We start from the raw sequence: 26049 nt of genomic DNA on the forward strand, positions 1-26049 counted from the left end.
TCTACAGCTAGGGTAGTGAGTTTCAGTTTTTTTAGTAGTTTCTTTATTATGTTGGTAGATATGGGTTATAAAGAGAAGGAGTTCATATTTTTGTCAAAAGTAGGATTAACAGGAGTGGTAGTGGAGTTGTACTTGTTAGAGAGAATTAGAATTGTTTCAGTGAAGTATTTGTTGAATTGAGTGGTATACAGTCTAGGTTGTTTTTGGAAGATGGGGTGGGTATGCTAGCATTGCCTGGTAGGAGGATGTTATTAACTGCTCTCCAGAATTTTTGTGGATTGATATAGTGTTTGTTTTGGATAGTAATGTAATAATTTGTTTTGTCCTGTTTGATTAGACTTTTTCCTTTTTTCCGAGTTCCTGACATTCCTGTTTATCTGTTTGAGATTTAGTTATGTACCATTCACTCCAAGCTTTATCTCTATTTTATGAATACTCTAGTTTCTTTTGTTAGCCATGGAGCAAATTTGGATTTTATTCTAATAGTCCTTGGGGGTTAGTTTATTTAGTATATTCAGGAAGGTGGAATTAAAGTATTTTACAGCATCCATCTTCTAGGGGGAGATGTTTAAGTGGAAGCCAATTGCAAAGTTTTAGAGTGCCTATGAACTCTTGGTGGTTAAAGTTAGTTTTGTTTATATAGGATTGTAAGTGGTAAGCTTACAAAAGTTTATTCTGTGTCTAATTAAGAAGGTGGAAACATGATCACCAAGGGAATCTGGAAGAGAGCCAGAATGAAATGAATGGTCAGGTCTATTTGTTAACATCCAGTCTAAAGTGGACTGGATATTAGATAATTTATCCTGGTAGGGACTTGAACAGTTTGGATGAAGCCATGGAGGTTGATATTGTTGGTGGGATTATAAGAAGTACAGGTGATCCAGTCAATGTTGAAGTCATCCAAGATTATTGTCTCTAAAAATATTAAAGATGAACAGAGGAGAGAAATAAGTTGATCCTAGATATGCAATGACATTTAGAATTTTTGCATGGAAATGTTTACACAGATATCTCTATACCCTACAACACTTGAAAAAAAATGTTCCCACAAATAAGTTTCATATATGTGGGCTGTGATGCTCTATAAAGAGGTTCTTGGATGCATTACTCTGTGAATATAATTATCTGCTTCAGTACAAAATCACTTCAGTAATATGTTAAGTCTGATAGTTGGGAGATAATTTAATCTCAGTAAAGAGATTTGTTTTTAGTATTAACAGTGACTAAGAAAGCTAGAAATAGAAAATGAAAAATACAAAAATCAATAAAAGAGGTAAAAATGATTACAGAGATTAAACATATGGAGTTGAGAAGATATCAAAAACAGAGCTTCATAATAACAAAATGGGTTGCATCGGAATTTGAACCTGAAAAGGATGTTGGCATGGAACAAAGTTTAAAGTTTGTAGACTTGAACATCAAACATGATACTTTAGAAATGCAGCTAAAAAGAAGAATGCATAGTTCAATGAAAAAGAAACACAATTCAGCTGTAGAATTATGCTACACAAATTCAAAAGTATGTATGTATTTTACATACTACACAACTGCATATCTAAAGATTTAATAGATACTTTAACTACTATGCAATCTTTAACATCTAAATTAGCTGGGATGAGAACCCTGAAGAATAGGAACTGGGTTAAAAATCCCATCCAAACAGAGGTATGCCAGAGCTGTAGCTCCTCCCATTGTGCTATTCTGTCAGATGTGCAGTATACAGTCTAACCCACATTCTGGCCTGGGAACTGAACCATTAGTTTCCATGGCAAGAAAATTAAACAATCTACTGATTCATAAATGCTATTCATTTCAACCATATACACGAAAAAGAAGAAAAATATGAGAAAAATAAAATTCTAGACATTGACCACCTTTTTTAATTTCTTACGTTGTCCATACTTACCTGCTGGCATATGCGCTTAGTTGTGGCAAACTGGTTATGATGCTCACTAATGCCTCGCTGAGAAGCCTCGTTAACAGCCGGATAAGGGGAGCCAATTACAGGATAGACCTAAAAAGTGGAAACAGGAATAATGTGAACATGTAAATGTTAATTGCTACAAGTGGCATTTAATGCTAAGTAACTTGAATTAGAAGACAATGTTGATATTTAGGATAGCATATTTAAATTCTCTTACTATTTTACAAAAAAGCAAGGCCATGATCCATGAACAAGCTGTATAAGGGAAGGGCATGGAGAGAAGCCACCACGGAACCCAAAAACATTAACATTTTAGGTTCTACATTCCATTTACTTATAGGCTCACAGCTGAATGGTCATTAATGTATCTGAATTTGAGCTGACATGGATACCCACCCTTCTGTATGTATATATACATATATATATATATATATATATACATATATATATATATATATATATATATATATATATATATATATATATATACACACATATATATATATATATATATATATATATATATATATATATATATATATATATATATATATATATATATATATATATATATATGTATATATGTATATATATATATATATATATATATATATATATATACTTTCTTCAAGCTGGTGCAATCTCAGACATAGAATTTACAGAGATTGGGGGCTGGAGAATGTAGCAGATCTCCATGTCAGGAGATGCAAGGGGCTTTGCTCACCTACAGAAGCTCCGTTTTGAAATGTTTTAATTTTTTTGCTAGAATCACAGACAGAAATGTTAGTAAGTTGGCTACAGTGAGTTACTGAGATTCAAGCATAAAGAGCAGCTGCTCAAATAGTAGTGTCACCATTTTATGGAGAGATCTGTCTAGTGAGGGGTATGACAATCCACAACAAGCAGTCCATCACTAGACAGGCTTAGTTCAAAGGGCTCCTTTATGAATAGTGGAATGGAGAAATACAAAAACAGTGCTGCATATGCAGCATTTACATGTATCACATGCTATAGTAGGCATGAAGACAAGGTAACTGGATCACACGTGCTCAACCACAGTAAATATACTGACTTAGCAGACAGGACATGGAAGTCGGGGGGTTGATAAGAATGATGACCTGCCATTAGCAGCAAGGCTGACAAGTGTCTGTCAATACTGCTGGCAACAGCTGCAGTATCCATACATTTAACAATTCAGAACCATGGCTTGTCCCTGCATTTTGTATATATGTGTCACTACAAGAATCATTCCAGGACACTGCTAATTATACATAGATAGAATCTGCTTCTGACATTTATTGACAAATTGCCAGCCTGCACAGGATGGTGTGAATTCAGTTTGGCATCACACTCATGAGAGACTGCTCATGTCTGTAATACACATGGCCACATCCTGCTTATCTCTTGTGCTGGTCATAAGCCTTTAGTGACTCTGGTCCCATGTACTTCTTCAGAGGCATTTGAAATTAGTTGAGATTTGATATTTTTAAACAACACAATTTCTTCACATCTTTCATTTTCAATAAAAATGAATTACTCCATTTTTTGCAATAAAAACATACTTCAAGGTTCAAATTTGCGCATTTCAAACGAAACTGAAGGGAATGCAAGAATTATATATAATGTTAAAAAAAATTTACAAGGTAAGCATTTAAAAGTTTTCTTTACAAAATATTAATCATCAGCAACCAGATCAGAACAAACTTCATTTGATAATAGTTGACAATGGATGGGGGCTGAGGTGGAGTTGGGGAAGGGATTCATTCTCTGTCCACACTTATACCCATTTGAGAAGGGAACGCTGTTACTACAGACAGTGCAGATGAGTAGGTATTCACATGAAAATGTTGCTCATATAAACTCTATATGTATCCAATGAAACAGAAAAGAACATATTAAGAAAAATGTGAGCTCCTACAAGTGTTATGACTTGTTTGATAGTACTCTGACACTAATAAAGACTAGTGGTTACATATCAGAGCTGCAGCATAAATCTCGGAAGAAGACATCTCTATCATTGACAGTTCTCAATGATTCTGCTGCAAAACAATTATTGAAAATAAAGACTATGCAACACTAAATGGTGTGTGCATTAGAAAAAAAATCTTCACACCCTTAGAAGATTCTGAGTTCCAAAAAAATCCAAGTACAGCAGGACAAAAATGTTATTGCCATTCAGGATTTTGCTCACAATGGACAAAATCTAAACTTCAAGATAGAGTTAATGAGCCCCACAATTTATAATGGACTATTGATGGGGCAGATCATACTGAGGTAACAATGGATGCACAGGAAAGGTAGGACAAGGAAGACTATGATGAAATGTGTATAAATGAAGCAGAAAACAGAAAAAAAGACAGACATTTAGATTTCCTTCATTAGGAAGGCACATTACAAATTCTTGTTAAATAGTCCAGAAGTGTTAAATACTGATGTGCAAGGATTCAGCATATTAGCCAATCTTCATTACAGCCTTGTATAGTGACTGAAACATCTGGGTAATTCCATACAGTGTCAACTGATTTAGTTCTTATAAAATAATCTTTAATCAATGACAGCATTACCTCCCATACCTCTTAGCACAAGAACTCTGGACAAAGGCTAAAATAACTGGGAGACAAAGGCCCCAAACTAGGGATAGATTTTAAATATTTTATTTTTATTTTACATTTGTTAACCGGGCTAGTCTAACTGGATATATATCCATTTTCAGTAGAGGCCCGGGGAGAAAAGCTCCGGCAATTATAGAATTACATTAAAAATTAAAAATTAAAATTTAAAGAATTAAAAGTAGAAATTATCAGAAAAGATTTTAATAAAAATACAACAATGACTTGTGCTTAGAGATAGAAAGTATGCTGTACAACCAGTATTAATAAGATAGAGAAAGAAGTTAGTTAATTAAGTGTAATTAATCTACTAGAGAGAGTTTGTTGACATATAAATTTGGGAGTATCAGTTAGTCTATTTTACAAGGAATTAGCATGTAACAATCCATTACGAGTGTTAGTAATTTAAGTAATTAGCATGTAACAATCCATTACGAGTGTTAGTAATTTAAGTAATTAGCATGTAACAATCCATTACGGGTGTTAATTAGCATGTAACAATCCATTACGAGTGTTAGTAATTTAAGTAAGAATAGGAAGAATAAGAAGTAAAAGGAGCTATAATTGGTAAAAAGCAAATTATTAGTCAGGGTTGATGCAGGGGCATAACCAGTGTGTTTGGAGGTGTTTTTTGAGGTTATGTTTAAAGAGAGGCAAGGAAGAAAGTAATGTTAGTTCATCGGGCAGGAGGTTCCAGTGTTTTCCCACCGTGTTACAAAAAAGAGAGTCTCCAGCCAGGTTGTTAAGACTTGCATATGCAAGCAAGCAGTTTCTTAGGGGAGCGCAGGGAATTCAGATTTTTGTAAGGCCGGATGAGATTGGAAAGAATAGGAGTGCTGTTGAGTTGGTAGAAAATCTTGTGGGCAATGGTGAGTTGGGGTAGTATCAGTTGGTTTTGAAGTTCAAGCCAGCCTAGTTGCCTTAGATTCAGACAGTGGTGAGTTCTAAAGGTGTTGCCAGTGGCAAATCTGGCAATGGAATTATAGGAATTTGCTAGCTTGGTAAGATTATTTTTCTTTAGGTTAGTATATATGGGTGAAGCGTACAGAAGTGTAGAGATTAAGTGTGAGTGAGCAATTGTGGTTCTGGCTATAGGAGTTAGGAAAGGTTTGATCTTATATAAGGAGCCTATTTTTCTGTTGACAGTTTTAATAGTATTATTTATGTGGCTATCAAAAGTCAGGTTATTGTCAATAGTTATTCCTAGCAGTTTAGTGGTTTTGTCAGGGAGTATAACAGTACCATTGCTGGAAAAAACAGAGAAGTTTATGTGTGCGGATTTGTTTGTGGGTGTAAAGAGAAGGAGCTTAGTTTTTTTAGCATTGAGAAGGAGGCATCTATTTGTAAACCATGTTTCTACTATGTTAAATACTTTCTGGGTTAGAGAATGTAGTTCTGAAGGGGAGTTTGCTGTGCATACTAGCGTAGAATCATCTGCGTATTGTATGCAGGTGGCTTGGGGGATTGCTGTGTGGAGTTCATTGATAAATAGTGAAAAGAGAAGTGGTCCTAGAATAGAGCCTTGAGGGACTCCGAGGGTAACTGGCTGAAGGGATGACATGTTGTTTTGCCAGAGAACTGCTTGTTGCCTATTGCTCAGATAAGACCTAAACCATTTAATAGTCTGACAGTCAAAGGAGAGGGACTTTAGAATGTTGATGAGAAGGGCATGGTTGACCATGTCAAAAGCTTTTGAGAGGTCGATAAAGAGAGCAGATGAGAGGTTATTGTTATTGCGGTTTCTATTAATGGTATCTATAAAAGATAGTAGGGCAGTTGTGGTACTGTGTGATGGCCTAAAGCCATGTTGACAGTAAGCTAGAATGTTGTGCTGAGATAAATGATGTAGTAGTTGTTGGTGCATGCATTTTTCCATTATTTTGGCTAAAGGAGATAATATTGTTAATATATTGATATATATATATATATATATATATATATATATATATATATATAATTTATTGATAATAATAGTGCTATTGGCCTGTAGTTAGAGTAATCATTTGAATTGCCACCTTTATGTAGGGGAATAATATGGGAGATTTTCCAAATGTCTGGAATGGTTCCTTCTGTAAAGGTTTTGTTAATGAGGATGGATACAGGGTATGCAATTACCTTAGCTGCTTTGTGCAAGTATTCTGATGGTATTTGGTCAGCAGAAAGTGTGCAGGGCTTAAGTTTCTGGATGAGTTTACAGATGAGAGTAGTAGAGATAGGTTGCAGTTTAAATGTTGGTAGTGGAGGTAATGTTGTGGTGTGAAGGCTTGAGTTGTCTGGGATTAGCTGACTGGCTAGTGTTTGTATGGTCTCTGTGAAGAAAGTATTAAATGTATTTGCTGTTTGCAGGGGGGTATTAGGATCTGCCTCAAGAGGGGTAGGTGTATGAGAGTGTCCAGGGGACAGGAGTTTGTTTATACTAGACCAAAATTTTTGGGGATTGTTTTGATGGGTTTGTTGTAGTTTACAGTAATATTTCTTTTTATCTGTAAGTATTGCCTTTTTTGTATTATTTCTTAGTTGCCTAAAGTTTTGTTGATCAGAGATAGTTTTGTTAGCCCTCCATTTAGCCCAAGATTTGTTCCTTAGTAGAATTTTTTGCCTGGTTATATTGCTCTTAGGAAGTTGCTAGAATAACAGGATTTGTGTTAGCAGAGATTTTCTGAAGAAGTTGACGTTTGAAACTCAAATGTATGTCATTATTTAGTGACTTTAATCTTCAGTGACTTGCCAAAAACACAGATTTTATGAGGAAGAGACCAAAAATATCAGGAAAAATCTGGGCATTCTGTGAAAAACTGTATGGCTGAGAGCTACGTTCCCTCCCCTCCACACACACACACACACACATGACCATCTAGCAGTTTTTTTTTTTAATTTTTTTAGTTACAGATCAAGCTCATTACAGCCTTGATTTAATTGTCAAAATTAAAGAATATTCATCGATACATATAAATACAGATACAAAACAAAACCATTACTATACACACAAAAATACAAAGAAATATAAAGCTATTTACATTTTGCTACTTGTTTGGAGAGACAGGTAAATACTAAAATCTATACCACAGTGGGAACCAGAAAGAGGCAGAAAAGAATAATAAAGCTGCTATTCTTCTTCTTACTCATGGAGAGGGGGTAAGGTTGAAGATATGTGTCCTGGGATGCCTGCTCCGTCTGTAAACGCCTGTGAAGACCAGTGATTTGCTAGATGTATCCCTTTCTAGAGAAAAGGGCTACAAGCAGTAATCTTATTAGTAAGTCTGGGTGAGAAAGCCCTCAGCCCACATCTCTGCACTTCTGTTCCTTACGGCTGTTTCAGACATGCATGTTGAAGAGTTTAGCCAAAGGAAAATAAATCACTGGATATCTTACTGGTCAGAAAACAGAGCAGAAATAATGTATACAAAAATTAAAATCTTTACACTAATCAGCAAAGATCAAACTTGTTGATGACTGCAAGCTGGATGCAATCACTGAATCCCTATGATCCTAAGGGGTAATTGTGATATAATAATAATGACATTCTGTTCTGCCTTCTTCAGGGAGGTGCAATGGAGCACTTTGCTTGGTGAGTCTGCAGTAAATAATCCCACAGTGTTTTAAGTAAAATGCAATAACTTTAAGGTTATCACTAGACAAAAAAGCAACATCTGCACACTTGAGTATATATAACTGTATGCTTTTCTAAGTTCTGTCTTATGCAATCAGCGGACAGGTTAGACTAAAGCAGGTCCTGAGCAGTCTTCTTTTGCCAATAACATTTTTATTGTGAGCTGTGAATGACAGTTTTGGCTCTAACCCATCACCTGTATACTTTGTGAACGCAATGTCTCAAGTGTTGTCCCTAGTGGAAAATAAATGGTCCCGTCTGCCAGGGTTTATTTTTAACTTTGTGTATCACATGACATGACTTAACTTTTGCTTGTGTTTATAGTAAGGACCTAACAGGTGATCCAAAGGCTACACATCTGGTACTTAAAAATCCAAAATGAAGACACTTGGAAGGAGAAAAATCACTTCGGATTCACAGATTTGTAGTCCACTCAACTTTAATGCAAACAGAAATAAAAATATAAATCACCATACATGTTTAACTGAGTCACCGCATTTTCATCTTTCCCCAAAAAGACTTCATCAAATGCACAATTAATGCCATCGTAGCCTCTTAAATACTAAACAAGTCAATTAAAAATGCAAATAAGCAAAAAAAAGCCACTAATAATTATTAATTATTATTACATTGCCTGGATTAGGCCGCTGCACCACCGTGGCCGCCCTTTTTACCAATGTAACTAAAGTCTAAAAAAAGATATAAAAACATTACTATAACCTTTACAAGTGCTCCATTTACTGACCAAATACCATTATTACAGTTAAAATGGTTTTGAAAATGAAAAACCTTTAGAGTTCACTGTAGCAATAACATATGTTGAACCATAATAAAAATGTTAAAATGCTCAAATAAAGAGTCCCTAGGAAATTTAATAAAATAACTCATGAATACTACATCAACTTAAATGTCAAATCATACTTACAATTTAGCTGCTCTAATTTTGAGAGGTAAAGTTGTCATTAAGACCTGGGAACAGATTGGCTTTCAACGTAACTTGCCACCATAAATCTCAATATTTGATTCTTGTTTCCCATAGTCTTCCCAGAAATATAGCTCCACTGATATAACTAAAGAGCTACAGATTTTACCATTAAAAACTCACTTTCCATAGTGATAGTATAATCACAGCAAAAGGAAGCATTAAAAAAAAAAAAACTTTTCAATTGATATTTTGGACCACCATGCACATGAAACTTTTTTTTTTGTATTTTTTGCCTCCCAGTGTCTGTCAGACACTACCCACTCCATGGCCAGTTGGCCTATTCATTCCCCATCACCAGTGCAAGGGTTGGCCAGGAAAGTCCATCATTCAGACATCATCAGGGGTGGTTCAATGTTTTTCTGATATTAGTTTTCCCATACCTATTGCACTCTCCTGGCAAGAGGTAGAGTGAAAACATGCAATGAGACAGCAGTAGGGCATATGCCCTCATTTCTGCAAGGGATGTTACCTCCAGGCATTCATGACTGACCCCCCCCCCCAGGCATGAGTGGTGAGCTTCCTGTTCTCCCCTATGAGCATAACCACACGTCTGTGCAGCCCCTCACTCCCTCCCACCGGGGAAAAGTGAGCATCATCTAGACATGAAACCTTTGACTCCAGCAGAGGCCTTAATTATGGTCATGTAGGTACTGCTCTTATTGTATTCAGAGTGCAATAATGCCTTTTACTTAGGGCTGAATGGGTACATGAGGTTAATCACTTCATAATAGTAACATAGTCCAGAAATGCTGTTATATTACTCATATAAAACAACAATTACTAAATGCTGCGGTAGTAAAGAAAGAATATTAACTGGTTTGAAAGTATTGTGATTGACTATTATCTCTACAATACTCACACTTGTATTCATCAACAGCTGCTCTGTTACTTTTTCTTGAAGATTAATACTGAATACCATCTACTTGATATAATAGTTTTATTGATAATATATCACATAATCAGTGCTGCAATTCGGCACTAATTTGATGCATGTATAAGATTTGAAAGTTTACAATTGCTTTTTCTCCTAACAAGCATATGCTTAGTCTTGATAAAAAATCTAATTTAATTCATGACGTTTATCTCTGGCATTATTCCTTCTGGTATATGCATTCTGAATTCTTTAGTTAGCCATTGGTTGAATTACCTCTTAGTCTCCAGTGCTCCTCCATTTACTAAATATTCTGTAGTGAAAACAAAATATTTAGGAGGCAATGAGGTGTCATATTACAGACGGATGTTGAACAATGTTTTTTCCTTTTTTTAATTTTTCCAACTATTTAGGGTTCTAATACTATAATGGGAATGGACCCCATTCCTAACTTAAAATATGATTACAGTTCCTGAATTAGTACTGTTTCAGTCTCTGATGTTAGCCAGAAGGGCTTTTCACAGCACCTGCAAAGTGTCCATAATTGACTCCTTCTGCAATTCATATGGATTTACATGTATTGGTAATATATCCAAGTACAAACGTAAAGTTCTGTTGCTCCTACTACTAATGGAAGTGTCTGGGTATCCTTCTTCCACACTGTCCTCATTTCTGCCTGCAAATTCTGCATAAGGCACTGTAGTCTAGGTTTAGCAATTTCAATGATCAATGCTACTTTTGTCTTCTTATAACAGACTACTATATCTGGTTTTCTCACATCTAGTTTTTGAACTGTTGGTAATGGGTGATCCCATGTGATATAAACTTCATTGTTTTCTATAATACTTTGTGACTCATGTTTTTAGTGTTTTTCAGCTGCTTCAATATTATGTTTGCACAATCCCCAGTGTAACAGTCTTGCCACATTATTATTATGCCTTTCTATATATAGTCCTTCTGCCATTAGTATACTGCTACCAGCAACAAGATGTGAAACTGTTTCCAGTTGTTTTACAAAACCTACATTTGTCTGTTTCTCCTGCATGTTCAATGGACTTTGTAAACCAAAGTGTACACAGTCCACTATCTTGGGGTGCCAATATTAATCTTTCGTCTTCTGGTTTAAATTCACTTCTCCTTAGACATTCCTGCGTTCAGTTATGATCAACATGGGGTTCTTCCAGGAGTTTTCTATACTTGTATCTATATTTATGCATTTTTCTACATTTCTTGCCTACTCATCTGATCTTTCATCATACAATCTTTTTTTTGGTTTTTTTTTTGGCACATTCAGTTGCTGCTTGATTTTTATCTACTTCTGGTTTGATTTCCATTCCCGCTTCACGCCAATATGCTTCTGCTAAACTAAGCAGAGAAGTCATCTTAGACTGATTTTCCTCATGTTTTAAAGCTTTCACTATGTTTGGGTCTTGTGACATCAACAGATATGTATGCAGTCTTACGATTGTACAATTGCAGATCTATACATGTAATTAATTTTGAGGAGGCCTATACCTCCTTCAGAATGGGGAATATATAGTCTTGGTATATACTGATTTTTATACATCGTATCTTAAGCATGAAGCATCCTTCTTGTTTTCCTATCCAACCGATCCAACACCTTTTGGGGCTAGTAAATCCCTTCAAAACTATAAGTTAGGACAGGAAGAGCACATTGGTTTATAGCCTGGACTTTGTAGATATCAGCACAGTTTTCAGTATTAATTTTAGTAAAATATTCTTAAGTTTTATTCACATTTGTTCATGTTTTATTGTTGATCCTTCATCAATTCCCAAATATTTATACACTCCCTCTTGCTCAAGTTCTTCTATATCATGTTCTTGTCCCAGGCTGATGTTTTCTCGGTGCTGCAGCTTTCCTGCTTTAAAGGTTGTTTTTGCACATTTATCAAGACCAATTAACATTCTTATATCATCTGTAAAAGTTTTGACCATTTGAAGTTGTACTTTCAGTTCCTCATCTGACGAACTATACAGTTTTAAATCATTGACAAAAAGATGAGAAGTCTTTACACTTTGTTATTTTCTGGGAGGTAAACTAAAATATTCATGTAAAGATGTTAATACTTTAAGCCAGAAGTTAGGTACTGCATATGGGCCTGAGTTTTTACAGTCAAGAGCTTTTCTTAACTTTGTTCAGTTTCTCTGGCCATTTCACATCCTGTACATTTGAACTTCTTATTCTTTCTTTTATTTCTTCCATCCATTCAGCATCTTTGTTATGTTCCATAGGATCTTCATAGATATTTCTCCAAAATATATCTATTTCTTTTTTGGTGGTGTTTCAGTTCCTTTTGCCTTGTTTCTCAATTCTCTTTAAAACTTTTGGGTCATCAATAAATTGCTTATTTTGTACTTTTCCTTTATATTTATCTGCATATCTTCTACGCTTTCTGCCTATGCTGATATTTTAGTTTATTATTTGTGGTAGTACACAGATGAGGTTTGGGACAAACCAATTTGTCCAGGACCATCTTAGAAGGTTAGTATAAGGGTAACGGGGGGGGGGGGTGGTGGATAGAAGGATTAAGTGTAGTGATAGGGATAAGTTAGGCTATGGGTGGTAATGGGTTAAAGGTGTGGGGAATCAGAGGAAGTGAGGTAGGTTTAGGGAAGGGTTTAGGTTTTACATTAGTGTAGTGGGGGAAGTAGGGTCACACTTTGGCGTGAGTTTGCAATGGCAAGGATCACGTCCTGACGACCTGTAGATACAAGGATGCAGGTAGGCCTTGGACTACTTTTAGTCTGGATTTATGGTTTAGTTGTCTCGGTTAGGTGTATTTCTTTTCGCTTATTAGGAAGAAGTTAGGTAGTGCGAGTGGGTGTTGTGTGTCAGGGCTGGTTTTGTTTGTTGCTCCCAGTTAGGTGGATTCCTTTTAGTTTATTAAGGAGTTTTAGGTAGTGCGAGTGGATGTTGTGTGTTCAAGAGTGGTATCAGGTTGGATGGCAGTCTTAGGGTTGGGATGGTCAGCCTTGCTAATCAGTGTAGGAGTTCTAGAGGTCAACATTTTCCTGGTCCATCTGTAGGCGGGGAAGGGGTGTATTGCAGTTGTTCATTCCCATTCTGGTGCTGTGCCGTCATGCCTCCCTTTGCGATTGTATTAAGCTCCTGTTTTTGGCTATCCTTTTTTTTTTTTTTTTTCCCAGCAGTGGTAGGCTGGGGACAGTTGTGTACCAGTGGCTAGGGTATATACAGGGGATCGGTGGTAGGTTTTGTGGGTTTTTGATTAAGGATGGTGAGCAGTTGGCCATTGTACAGTCTTGGTGTTGTTCGCGGGCTTGGGACTAGACGTGCTTAGGACTTCTGCAAAGCATGCACAGTTCAGCTGGTCGTGGTTACACTGGCAACGGTTGGGAAGCATGCTGCTGTGACGTCTATAAAGGTCAGAGTGTCTTACAGATGTCATTATAGGAGGTTTGGGTAAATAAAATATATAAAAAAAATAAAAAAAGAGAATGAGAGTAAAGGAGGGGAAGGTGAGGTAGACCATGGAGTGGGGGTGAGAAGAGGATTTGCAATGACTGGCCTTGCTTGGACATCTCGGTCCTACAACATAATGCAATATTGGGTTCTGTATGTGTAAAATAAATTGCGTAGAGGGAATGGTTTGTTTTCCAGTAGTTACTTTATATTCTTAATGAAATAGGAGATGTGTAGTGCATGGACACTGTGTCAGCAAACTATCCTGCTTCGGCATTCAGAATGATTATGTTACTAATCTGAAACTTCGGCTGTGTTTAGAAGAGTTTACCACCAGAAATTAGGGTGGTTTTGTTGCAGTGGCATGCCTCTGTTCAAAGTAGTTACATCTTATCTTTGTCCCCAGTTTTGCTTTACAGGTGTAATGTGAACTTACAGGAAGGAATACTAGTCAAGCAATGTTAGAGATTTATTGTTGTAGTGGTGTTTTACAAGTTTGTTTTTTTTTATTACTAAAAAACAAATATATATGCATGTTAGTTAATTGAAATGAAGATGCTTTTAAAAGGAGTAGGGATGGATTGCAGCAGTACATGTTTGTAAGACCTTAGCCCTATGATCAATAGGAACAGCAGCTGGGTCAGAGATTAACCCTCATACACACCCTCTTCCACTGGGACCCCCTTTTATGACACCAACCACTGTTTATGCTAAGTCACTGGGACCTTCTGTGTAGCTTGCATTAATTCTACCAATATTTCTGGGACATCAATCAAACCACCGCAGGACTGTCCAAATCAGCTTTCATGGTTTGTTATGTGAGGCCCATTCCTGTGTCATTGGTTCTAAGTTGGCTGTTTGCTTGGGTCAAGGTTTCTGACATAAGGGAGGTGGGCAACTTGTATGTTTGCATGGGAAAGTTCAAATGTTGCTCTGTGGTCATTCTGTTTCATTGCTTCTTAATAGGACTGTGTACTTACATCATCACTGTCTTAATGAGCTTTTCTTTTGTTACAGATGGTGAGCATGCAGAGTTTACTGCGACAATGGCAGGCCACTGTGGTGCAGGCTGAAGAGGTTTTCCAAGAGATACTCAATGCCAATTCTAGGAAGGTAGACCAGACAAGGGAAGCCAGCTAAAAGAGACATTCAGGGGTGAGGACCAGGTCTGTGACTTGTAGAAAGAAGCAACAACTATCCACAGAGGCAGCAGCAGTTGACTCATCAGTGGCTGGAACAACTCCTGATGGAGCAACAGGTAATGATCTGGTACTGGGTGTTCAGTTAGGGCGGTCACATTGGGTGTTTGTTGGGGAGGATGGTGAGACATCGAGGGGTCCCCTTTATTATGGATTTGGGGATAAAGGAAGGACTATGGAGGATCCACAGGGAAGTCAAGAGATAAGTGGGGAAGAAGCTTTGAGGGCTGACACCACTGGGTCGGTTGGCAGTCTTATTTCATTTTTGGAAGTGGGTTCTGATTTTGGCATACAGCCAGTTAGCTACACAAATGCTGGGGCAAGGGCCGGGGCGGTTTTTCTAACTCCCCACATCCCATCCACAGTTACAGAGAAAATTTTGGAAAGGGGAGTATGCCGATGTTTTTGAAATGACAGACGCAGAAGGGGTTCAATGGTTGGTGGAGCTGGAGTCAGCAAACAGCAAATATATGTTGGCTGCCTTAGCTGCATCAGGCAGGAGGAGGGTAGGTAGGCTGCGACCTAGGACATGGGATAACAGGGCATTAGGATTTGTTTACTATATGGCAGTTTTGTTGGAGAAGGATGTGTCCTTGGCCTGGCCTCTATTGCCTTACTTTCTTACAATATGGAAGGCTCAGCATTTGAGGCCTGGGAATGGACCAGAAGTTTCGGAATCTGAAAGCAGAAGATCACTCTATTTGCTGGGAGGTTCGTCATCCAGATATTTGGCTGGCTAATATGAAGGATAGTTTAGCTGGGAATGTCAGGGGGAAAGGTAGATGGAGAAGTTGGCATCTGTTGGGCTTTTAATGCGGGAAGTTGTTCAAGGGTTGGGTGCAAGTTTTCAGATGTTTGTTCGAAGTGTGGGGCATATCATTCAGCAGTTCAGTGTGGGTAACGAGAGGTTAATACAATGACATCTGGTCCAATTTCAGCTGAAGGGGGCCTTTCTCCCTCCCAAGGGTTCCAGAACTCTAGGGGAAGAGGCAATATTTAAGGGTACAGGGTGGGGGTGTCCTTTAGGGGGCTACAGGAAGGGCTGGTGTCACATTCTCTCATTAAGGTGAAGGTATTTCAGGGTATGCTTTGGCAATTTCCCGTTGCTTCTCTTAAAGAGGAGATAATCGAAGGCTCTTCTAAGGGGTTTTCTATTAAATCGGGGGTGGTGGGGGATGGAGTGATTTGTAAGAATTTGCGATCTGTAAGGGATAAGGAGGATATTTGACTGCATTTGGTACAGAAAGAACGACAGGCAGGTAAATTGTTGGGGCCCTTTGACAGCCCTCCCTTTCAGAATTTTAAGTCTCCCCATTGGGTTTGATTCCGAAGAAAGTGAGGGTGAATTTAGGCTGATTCACCATTTGTTGTACCCGGTTGGGAGTTCCGTCAATGACTTTGTTTCAGTGGAGGATGCTAAGTTAGCCATGCATCTTTGGATGATGCAGTATGGGTTATCTGGGGATTTAAGAATCCATGGTTAGTGAAGGTGGATATTGAATCCACTTTTTGCCTATTGCCAATAAGAGTGGAGGAGTTGCCGTTACTGGGAATGGTAGTAGGGAGCACAGTTTATTTCGATAAGGAGATGCAAATGAGTTGCTCTGTAGCTTGTGCTACTTTTGAGAAATTCAGTATGGTTCTTCACTGGATATGGTGGCAGAGGGTGGGTACACAGAGGGCTGTACATTATTTGAATGATATTTTGTTAGTGGGGGAGGGTTTTGAGGGAGCATACGAAAGCTTACAACACTTACTGGGAATATGTAATGAGTTAGGGGCTCCATTGGCCCAGCATAAGTTGGAAGGCCTGGCTAAAGCTTTGGATTTTTTGGGACTGTTAGTGGATGCAGAGCATGGGCTGCTTTGCTTGCCCATGGATAAGACAGAGTGAAAGAGAAGATTGGGGCAGTGGTGTGTAAGGTTAAGGTGTGCATTTGGACGGCCTTGGAACTTTTAGGGCTTTTAAGTTTTGCATGTCAGGCTGTTCATCCAGGGCATACCTTTCGCAGGTCAGTGGCCTGTTTTTTGATAGGCAGGAAGAGTAAACACCAATGGGTTAGGATTACCAAGTTGGTGCAGGCTGCTTTGGGACTTCTGTTATCTTTTTTGGAGCAGTTTAATGGGGTTTCTTTTTTGCAGTCTGACTGGGTTGGGCAGGAGGAATTGCAAGTGTTTACAGATGCAGCATGAGGTATTGGAATGGGGGCATTTTTTAGTGGGTACTGGTTTGTAGCCTAATGGCCTTTGGATTGGAAGGAAGATTGAAAAATGGATGTTCTGTTTTTGGAGTTAATGCCAATTTGGGTAGCATCAGTAGTCTACAAAGAGAAATTAAAGGGAAATAGGGTAATTTTCCATTCAAACAACATGGCAGTGGTGTGGGTTTTGCAGACAAAGACCGCTAGATCTGAAATGCTGCTGTTAGTCTTACATAAGTTAGCTTTGCAGAGTTTGATAATTAATTTTTCATTCACAGGGTGCATGTGGCTGGGGTGCGGAATGTGAATGCTGACAGTTTGTCGTGATTTCAGTTTTCCAGATTTCGACAGTTGGCTCCAGGGGCAGAGGAGGTGCCGGTGGCTTTGCTAGATGAAGTGTGGCAACTTGGGTTGACATAATCAGGAGGCTGGTGCATCGGTCATGGATGGTGTCCACCAGGAAGCCATATGGTAGAGCACTTTATGATTTTAATATATTTGTTTTGCAGTTACCTCAGGAAGAAGGGGTTTGGTCAGAGGAGATGCTGCTTTGCTATTTTGTCTGACTTTAGGGGCAAGGTAAGGCAGTGTAAACAATTAAGGTAGACTTGGTTGCAGTCTTGGGCAGTGGGGCACATGTTGAGAGGATGGGGTAGAGTGTCTGGAGGGAATATGGATATGTGACGGCCATTAACTGATTTTGAAAGTTTTACTGAAGGGTTTGGCACTAGTGGAGAGGGACCAAGTTGATTATGTTATGTAGACTACTTTGAATGTGTGGACGTACTTTGGTGTGTTTCGGTGTCAGAGTTGTTGGGGCCATTACTTTGGAGGGATGTAATGATATGTACAGGGGCAATTCATATTGTGTTACGGAGGTCTAAAACAGGTCAGTTGGGGAAAGGAGCTCAGATAGTAATGAGAAAAGATAGCAATGGAGGGCTTTGTTCAGCAGGTTGGGCTGCAGAACTTGTGCAGTCTCAGGTAAGTGGTTCTTATGACTTGGTTTTTCATTTGAGGACTGGCAGGATGGTAACGAGCAGTTGCTTTGTACAGGTAATAAGGAGGGTCTACGTTTTATTGGTTTTCCAGTGAACAGGTTTGTAGCTCATTCTATTCGCATTACTAGGGCTTCAGATTTGGCAAGGGAAGGCAGATCCAATGAGGTTATTAGAAGAGTGGGGAGGTGGTCTTCCAATGCATTTTTATCTTACATTAGATAATATATTCAGTTGCATTAATACATATAATTTTTTGCCTTTCAGGCAATCAGATTCTCATCTTGGGCCATTCCTATATCCACTGGGTGGAGAAGAGGGCAGCAGTTAGGACAGATGGAAAGAATTTGGGATTGTCTCATTTAGGGTGGTCAGTCTGGTGGCATGGGATTCAAGGTCTTAGATACACTCAACTTATGCAAAAAGTGGAAGTGCTAAAGTTGCGGGTAGGTTTTCTGCGAATATTGGTGATACATTTAGGTGGGAATGACTTGGGAATAATTCCTAAGAAGCAGTTGGTAGATCAGTTAAAGAACAATTTGTGTATGTTGCAAGCATTACATCCTGGCATGTGTATAGAATGGTAGGAGATAGTGCCATGCTTGTGTTGGAGACGTACTCTTAGTTTTCAGGCTTTGGAGAGGACGTGGAGGTCTGTTAATCATAGGTTGGCTCAACAGTTGGGAGCTTTGGGCATGTACATTGTAGAACGTCGGGATTTTGACGACAGGGATTTGGTTTCTTTTAGAGCTGATGGTGTGCATTTGAGTGACATTTTTCTTGATTTATTTAATTTACACTTCAGATTATTTTTAGAGGGTATGGTAAAAGTTCATAACTTCAGCTTCTGTTTTTTTTTTTAACTTCTGCTTTACCTATTTTCCGTTCTAAGTTCCCACTTTGTGATCTTATTTTTGTATGGTGAAATTTTCCATATCTGGATGCCTTTGCCTGTATTTCTCTTTGAATATCCTTGGGATAGATTTTTTGTATTGATTGATTTATTTGGTCTTCTCCTTTGCATAAATATTGCACCATGTCAGATCACTCTCTCTTTCCCATACCCATATTTCTTTTTCATACCTTTCAAAAATTTCTAGATTTTGTTCTTTATATTTTTGCACTTCCTCAGTTGCTTCGTTTTCCAAACAGCCCCATGTTTCTTGGTCTATGTAATGGTTTTCATAAAACTGTTGCATTAACAACACAAATTTGCATTTGAAGCTTTTGACAGTTTTTCTTGTACAAGTAGTTTTCTTTCCTCTAATTTCTCTCTTAATCTTTTGTGTATTTTCTGTCTGGAAATTCTGGGCTTCTTGCATAATAGTAACAATACATACTGTCTTTCTTATCCTCAATATTCTACTCTATTGTCTTTATGGCTCTTTTTTGTACCATCAGTTTTCGTGATTTTTGTAGATTACTCCTTCCTTCTCCAATAGGGGGGCCATCCTCGCCCTAAGCCTGGCCTAGCCCCACTGTAGGAATGTTTCCGTATCTTGAGGATTCTACACTGTCAATTTTTTCCAGTTCTGGCACCACAGCACCTACCAGGATTGGGAACTTTTTTACCCTGTGACTTGCACACCCAGCTATCTTTTTTTTATTTTTTAACCTACTTCTGTCCATGATATATGCTATATAAAATACAGTCTAAATATCAAGTTTCGTCTTGGTTAGATTTTGTGAAAAACAAGGTCCACCTTGTTAAGGTATTCACCAAGACTTGACAATGAATTCAGCACCACTACTCTCCTTTGCTTGCTGATTTTTATCATCTCTCCATTCAGAACCTATACAGTTATGTCCAAGGGATGACTTCTGAAAGAAGCATTTAGTTGCCTGAGATGAATAGTTTCCAAGCAATGGTTGCTGAATATTTGAGGATGAAGTGATGGTAGTAAGGATAATCCTACCTTAGAGTTTATAACAAACGAGTCTGGGAAGGAGTCCCTGCCTGTTACTAGATCTTGCAGGAGCAGGTATGAGTTGAAGTATGGGCAGATAAAGAGCACTTTGCATCCCTACAGTATCTGGGTAACAGTGCTCACCATAATCTCCCTTCAACAAAAAGTTGTGCTTCAGATTTACAGCGATGCCTGACAAAAATCTACGGACAGAAAGGAGGGGAAGAAAAATGATGTACATCAGTCCTACCATTAACCTCTGGTGGCTATCAAATGACTATTTGAAGAAAAGTCAATTTAGGTCATGGTCAGTTGGGCCAGAATTAAAAAGGTTTGTAGTACACATAATCCTTCTGGATACCATAAGGTATCTGTTTATGCTAAGGCCTAGTCTTTGATTTTGAAAGATACTGAAGCACTTTATAAATGGACTTAAGAATCATATTGTGACACCTGAAGCCATAACTCAGTGATGTAATTTACATCAAGCTTATGCAACCATGCCTCGATGTATGTGAATTTATTTGTAATGCTAACAGCCATTAACAGTAGTTTTAGTAAATTCGTAGACATTCTGAAAGTAACAACATATTTCACAAACGACAGCAAATCACCAAAACAGATGAACAAAAGGCCACCAACCAGAGAAAAATTATTTATTAAACAATTCATAGACACACGCTTCTAGTTAAATTAATTATTTAACAAACTACACAAAACAAATAAATATGTAAGCGCTTTCATTTAAAAGTTTTAAACTTCCTCAGACAATTACATTCATTAAAAGGGACATTAGTCAATATGCCAATGGGGTGGCGTACCCCAGGCCTCCAGGTGGTCAATATAAAAAGAATAAAATTTATCCATGTAACAATTATAATAGACTAAGTGCCCCTGTATATGGTTATAAAGACATTGAACCACATAATGACATGGAATATAATGAAGAGTTCCCTGAGCTAAGACGCTCAGAAAGACTTAAAAACAAAACCCCTCATTTAAATCAACAAACAGTGGGGTTTCAAGGGGCCAGACCAAAGGACAAGCAGTGGAGAACATGATAAGCAATATGCTTGTAGATAATTCTGAGAATGGCCACCAAATGCGGACTAATGAAAATCATATTAATGGCTCTGGCAAAAGGATTGAAACAAGTTATTGTAAATAATTTTGGAGACTTTAAAGTGTTTAATTTTTCTGATATTGAGATTAATCAAGAAGTAGCTAATTTATTATCTAAAGGTTATACTTTTGTACCTACACATGCTTTTGATTTTACATCTACTATGATTGATATGAAATTGTTTTTGAGAAAAATTAATTTCTCTCTCATATACCAAGACTCAATTTATAATGAGCCACGTAAATTTAATATTTCAAGTACATATAATCCTCCCTTACATCCTAAATTATTAATTTATGAGAAAATGTGTGAAAATCAACTTAAAAATCTAGATAAAATCAATAAAAGGATAGATTATCTGTCAAATTTAAGTAAGGATGAATTGGAAATATTAAAAAGTTTACAAAAAGAAAATACAAGAATTATGAAGCCAGATAAAGGGGGAGGAGCTGTTATCATAAAAAATGAATTATATAATAAAAAATGGAATTAATGTTAAGAACAGATACCTATGAGCAAGTGTCTTTAAATGAATTAAATTTAGCATATAAAAGAATTTTCTTACAAATTAATGATATGTTTTTGGATAAACGTATTGATATAGATTTATATAACTATTTAAATATTTTAATGCCTAGGATCCCGTTTTTTTTTGGGAACCCAAAAATGCATACATGTGTGGAAGAGCCTCCCATGCGCCCTTTAGTGGATGGAAGGAATTCCATAACTTCAGCATGTGCTAAAACGTTGATTACGAGTTAAAGAAGTTAGTTATGAAAGAAAAATATATTTGTAAGGATTCCTGGACATTTTTAGAACATATGAATGAAATTCAATTTGATAAACAGGATATTTTAGTTACTATAGATGTATGCGACCTTTATACTGTAATCCCTCAAAATATAGGACTCCAATGGATAAGTGAAATTTTGTTTGAATATTCTATAAAGCAAGAGCTTAATAATCTTTTAGTAGAACTTATTGAAATAGTATTAAATAATAATTATATAAAGCTTTAATAATAAATATATTCAAAAGAAAGGGATAGCAATGGGGTTGCCTTGAGGAGGCACTTACGCAAACTTGGTCATGATGGTATGGGAGCGAAAGTTCATATTTAATGGTAAATATTATTCATACATTAAATCGCACCATCGTTTCCAGGATGATATTTGTTTAATTTGGAAAGAAAATTCCAATATTTTGGATGAATTTTTAACTTGCATTAATGAAACTACAACCTTTTTAAAATTTACATGGAGTATTAAGAGTGATAATATAAATTATTTAGATATTAATTTAATTAAAGACTATGAACTTAAAACTTATATTTCATCTATTTATAGGAAAAAAACATATTCTAATGGCTTCCTTCATTACACTAGTGCACATCCAGACCATCAGAAAAAATCTGTAATTAAGGGGCAACTCGTAAGAGCAACCCGAATGATAACTAAATTTTCAGATTTTATAATAGAATGTGATCATTTAAGAATGATGTTTATAAATAAAGAATATCCTATATTTTTAGTGGAGAAATTGATTTCTGAAGTGACACAAAAAAGAAAAAAAATGGGTATTTTATGCCAATTTTAAAAATAAAAACTGAATTAGGTATTAATAATGATGGTGTTGGATGTGTTAGAAGTGTAAATGTTATTAGAGAGAAGAAAAGTTCAGATAATTTTAGTTTTGGTAATAATATGAATTGGGAGAATGTTTTTTCTAACGAATACTCCAAAGCATTAGTAATTACTTTTACACAAGATTACCAATTGGTAAAAGATGTATTTATAAAAAATTGGGAAAATATAATGGACGATCCACAATGTAAAAAAAATATATTAACCACTTCCCGAAAATTGTGTATAGAAAAGGTAAATGTTTTAAAGAACTTCTTAGAGCCAATAATAACAAGGGAAAAAAGAAATGAATAAAATTGGAACTTATAAGTGTGGCGCATGTAAATGGTGTCATAAAATTCAAGGAGGGAAAAATTTCTTTATAAGGAATAAGAAGTATTATATAAAAAAGAAATTTTTTATATGGCTTTGGACCAAATAGAAATTAAAGATAAAACCCCGTGGAATTTAATTTTAGAAAAAAAGAATTGTTATGGCAAATAAAATTACAAGCTGATTCTTGGCCAGGTTTAAATGAGAGAAGTTCTATAGCACCAATTCTAAAATTAAAAGCATTAAATCGAAATAAAATTAAGGATTAATATGTAAACATTTAAACTTCGGTTTATGTATTTAAATAAAGGAAGCCATTAGTTTGCCTATTTCATTTTATTTTATTTTATGTCATTCTATATTAATAAAAGATTTTTTATTCATTTTTTATTATTCCAATTATAATGGATTTATATAATTATTTTAATCATTAATCTACTCCTAACAAATTTTTGATTTGGGATGTCAATTTAATTAATTTTAAAAGGATCAATATAAATAATAAATTCTAACTATTTATATTTAAGGTTTAGTGGAACATTTATATAATAATTTAATTAATTCCATTTGATGTTTTTAGTTATTATATCTATTTATAGTGAAATTAATTAATTTTTAATAGTCAAATATTATTAGGTTTATGATATAAATAATTTTATATACATTCATGTAATTTAGGGTTTTTGTGGCTCACTTATTTCAAACACCCATTTGCTGGCAACTGAGCATGCCCGATCTCTTTTTAGTTTTTGGGCCCGCTTTTTTGAATTAGAAGAAAGTTATATAAGGAAGTGATGTCATTGAATGTAATTGTCTGAGGAAGTTTAAAACTTTTAAACGAAAGCACTTACATATTTATTTGTTTTGTGTAGTTTATTAAATAATTAATTTAACTAGAAGCATGTGTCTACAAATTGTTTAATAAATAATTTTTCTCCGGTTGGTGGCCTTTCGTTCATCTGTTTCGGTGATTTCTGAAAGTAACTTAGGTTTAATTCACTTATATTTTGTGGACAAAGAAAGTAGGCATGCAAACACAGATAACCATATGACACAAGTTTGTACTGTGGTGCTAAAGAAGAGAACTATTGGAGAACATATGCCTTTTAATCCTTACTCTGAGGTTGTCCAGTATTTACGGTCTTATAGTGTGATAAGGACGTATGCAGACCAGTAAAAGCCAAAAAGATTTAATAAGATTAAGCACTTTTCGTTTGCTCTGTCAGCAAACTTCTTCAGACAACAAAAGTAATCACATTGTGAGTATATATACATTTTGCTCTGGGTTAATTAGTTGATTAATCAATTAACTTACAGAGGCAACCAACTTCTCTAATTACAGAGCCATCCATTGACAATAGTAAAATACTTATGCAAAAATACTAAACAGCATTCACAACCAAATAGTGGTAGTAACAAATCTAAGAATAAAAGGAAATTCTAATAATACTAAAAGTTATGGTAATAGTTGATATAAAAAATAGTAGATATAAAAAAAAACTATATATCTATATATATATTATTTATATATACTAAATAACATATATCGATATGTGTCTTTTTTGTGTATAGAACATTTCTTATTTATAAGTAAAACCATACTAGAGTAGATTTCAGTGTGAACATTCAATATAAATAAATCAAACGTATATCAACAATTCACTTTACAGCTTCTCCTATCTAAAATATGTTTATATCTAATTCATGTTAAAACCAGATGTATATAAAAATGAATAATAATTAATTAGAATATTCTGACATTCTATATTAATATATTTTCCTAAATTCATCTTTTTAGACTTTTAAGCTTTAACACACTGCTCAAACTACAGGTCTCATTTATACCTGGTAGATTATATGCATTAAGTCTAATCTGCCAGAATAGTTCCAGCTCTTCGAGTTGCAATGGTGCAGGACCACCTCTAACATCGAAATCTGGCTGGTCTATAACTAAAAATCTGAACTGATGTCCAGAAAATTCTGCCACATGTTTAGCTAGGGCATTGTCTTGTTTGTTCCTACTAATGGCATATGAGTGTTCATACATACGGTCACGGAGTCTCCTCTCCGTCTTACCGATGTAAAATGCCTGGCATCCCTGGCATTTAGCCAGGTACACTACCATTCTAGTGTTGCAATTGGCTCTACACTTCAGTCTATATTGAACATTATTTATTTCAAATCTGTTGGATTCAGTTACTAATTTGCAATAATTGCAATTTTGGCATTTGTACATACCAGTTATTTTTGGTTGTTTTTTCCGGCGTTGTTCATATAGTACCTTCAAATTCCTACCCTTCCTAAATATAGTGCCCGGGTATTCACCCAATTTGTTTAATATATTAGGGTTACTTGCAAAAATAACCCAGTTTTTACGTAGTATCCCTATACAGTGGTAACACTAGAATGGTAGTGCACCTGGCTAAATGCCAGGGATGCCAGGCATTTTACATCGGTAAGACGGAGAGGAGACTCCGTGACCGTATGTATGAACACTCATATGCCATTAGCAGGAACAAACAAGACAATGCCCTAGCTAAACATGTGGCAGAATTTTCTGGACATCAGTTCAGATTTTTAGTTATAGACCAGAGGTGGTCCTGCACCATTGCAACTCGAAGAGCTGGAACTATTCTGGCAGATTAGACTTAATGCATATAATCTACCAGGTATAAATGAGACCTGTAGTTTGAGCAGTGTGTTAAAGCTTAAAAGTCTAAAAAGATGAATTTAGGAAAATATATTAATATAGAATGTCAGAATATTCTAATTAATTATTATTCATTCTTATATACATCTGGTTTTAACATGAATTAGATATAAACATATTTTAGATAGGAGAAGCTGTAAAGTGAATTGTTGATATACGTTTGATTTATTTATATTGAATGTTCACACTGAAATCTACTCTAGTATGGTTTTACTTATAAATAAGAAATGTTCTATACACAAAAAAGACACATATCGATATATGTTATTTAGTATATATAAATAATATATATATAGATATATAGTTTTTTTTTATATCTACTATTTTTTATATCAACTATTACCATAACTTTTAGTATTATTAGAATTTCCTTTTATTCTTAGATTTATTACTACCACTATTTGGTTGTGAATGCTGTTTAGTATTTTTGCATAAGTATTTTACTATTGTCAGTGGATGGCTCTGTAATTAGAGAAGTTGGTTGCCTCTCTAAGTTAATTGATTAATCAACTAAT

The 26049-nt window shown here is 36.0% G+C and overlaps 1 protein-coding gene across 4 annotated transcripts in view; it reads right to left on the minus strand.

Moving 5' to 3' along the window:
- LOC122806803 (protein SSUH2 homolog) overlaps window positions 1–26049 on the minus strand; it is a 621468-nt gene that overhangs the window by 22190 nt on the left and 573229 nt on the right. For all 4 annotated transcript variants that reach the window (XM_044077526.1, XM_044077524.1, XM_044077525.1 and 1 more), the window contains exon 12: window positions 1907–2014. In XM_044077526.1, coding sequence (XP_043933461.1) covers window positions 1907–2014 — 108 coding nt within the window. The remainder of the gene's footprint in view (window positions 1–1906; window positions 2015–26049) is intronic.

The sequence above is a fragment of the Protopterus annectens genome, chromosome 7.part0, assembly GCF_019279795.1.
Source record: "Protopterus annectens isolate FY-2018-M chromosome 7.part0, PAN1.0, whole genome shotgun sequence".
Lineage (NCBI taxonomy): Eukaryota > Metazoa > Chordata > Ceratodontiformes > Protopteridae > Protopterus > Protopterus annectens.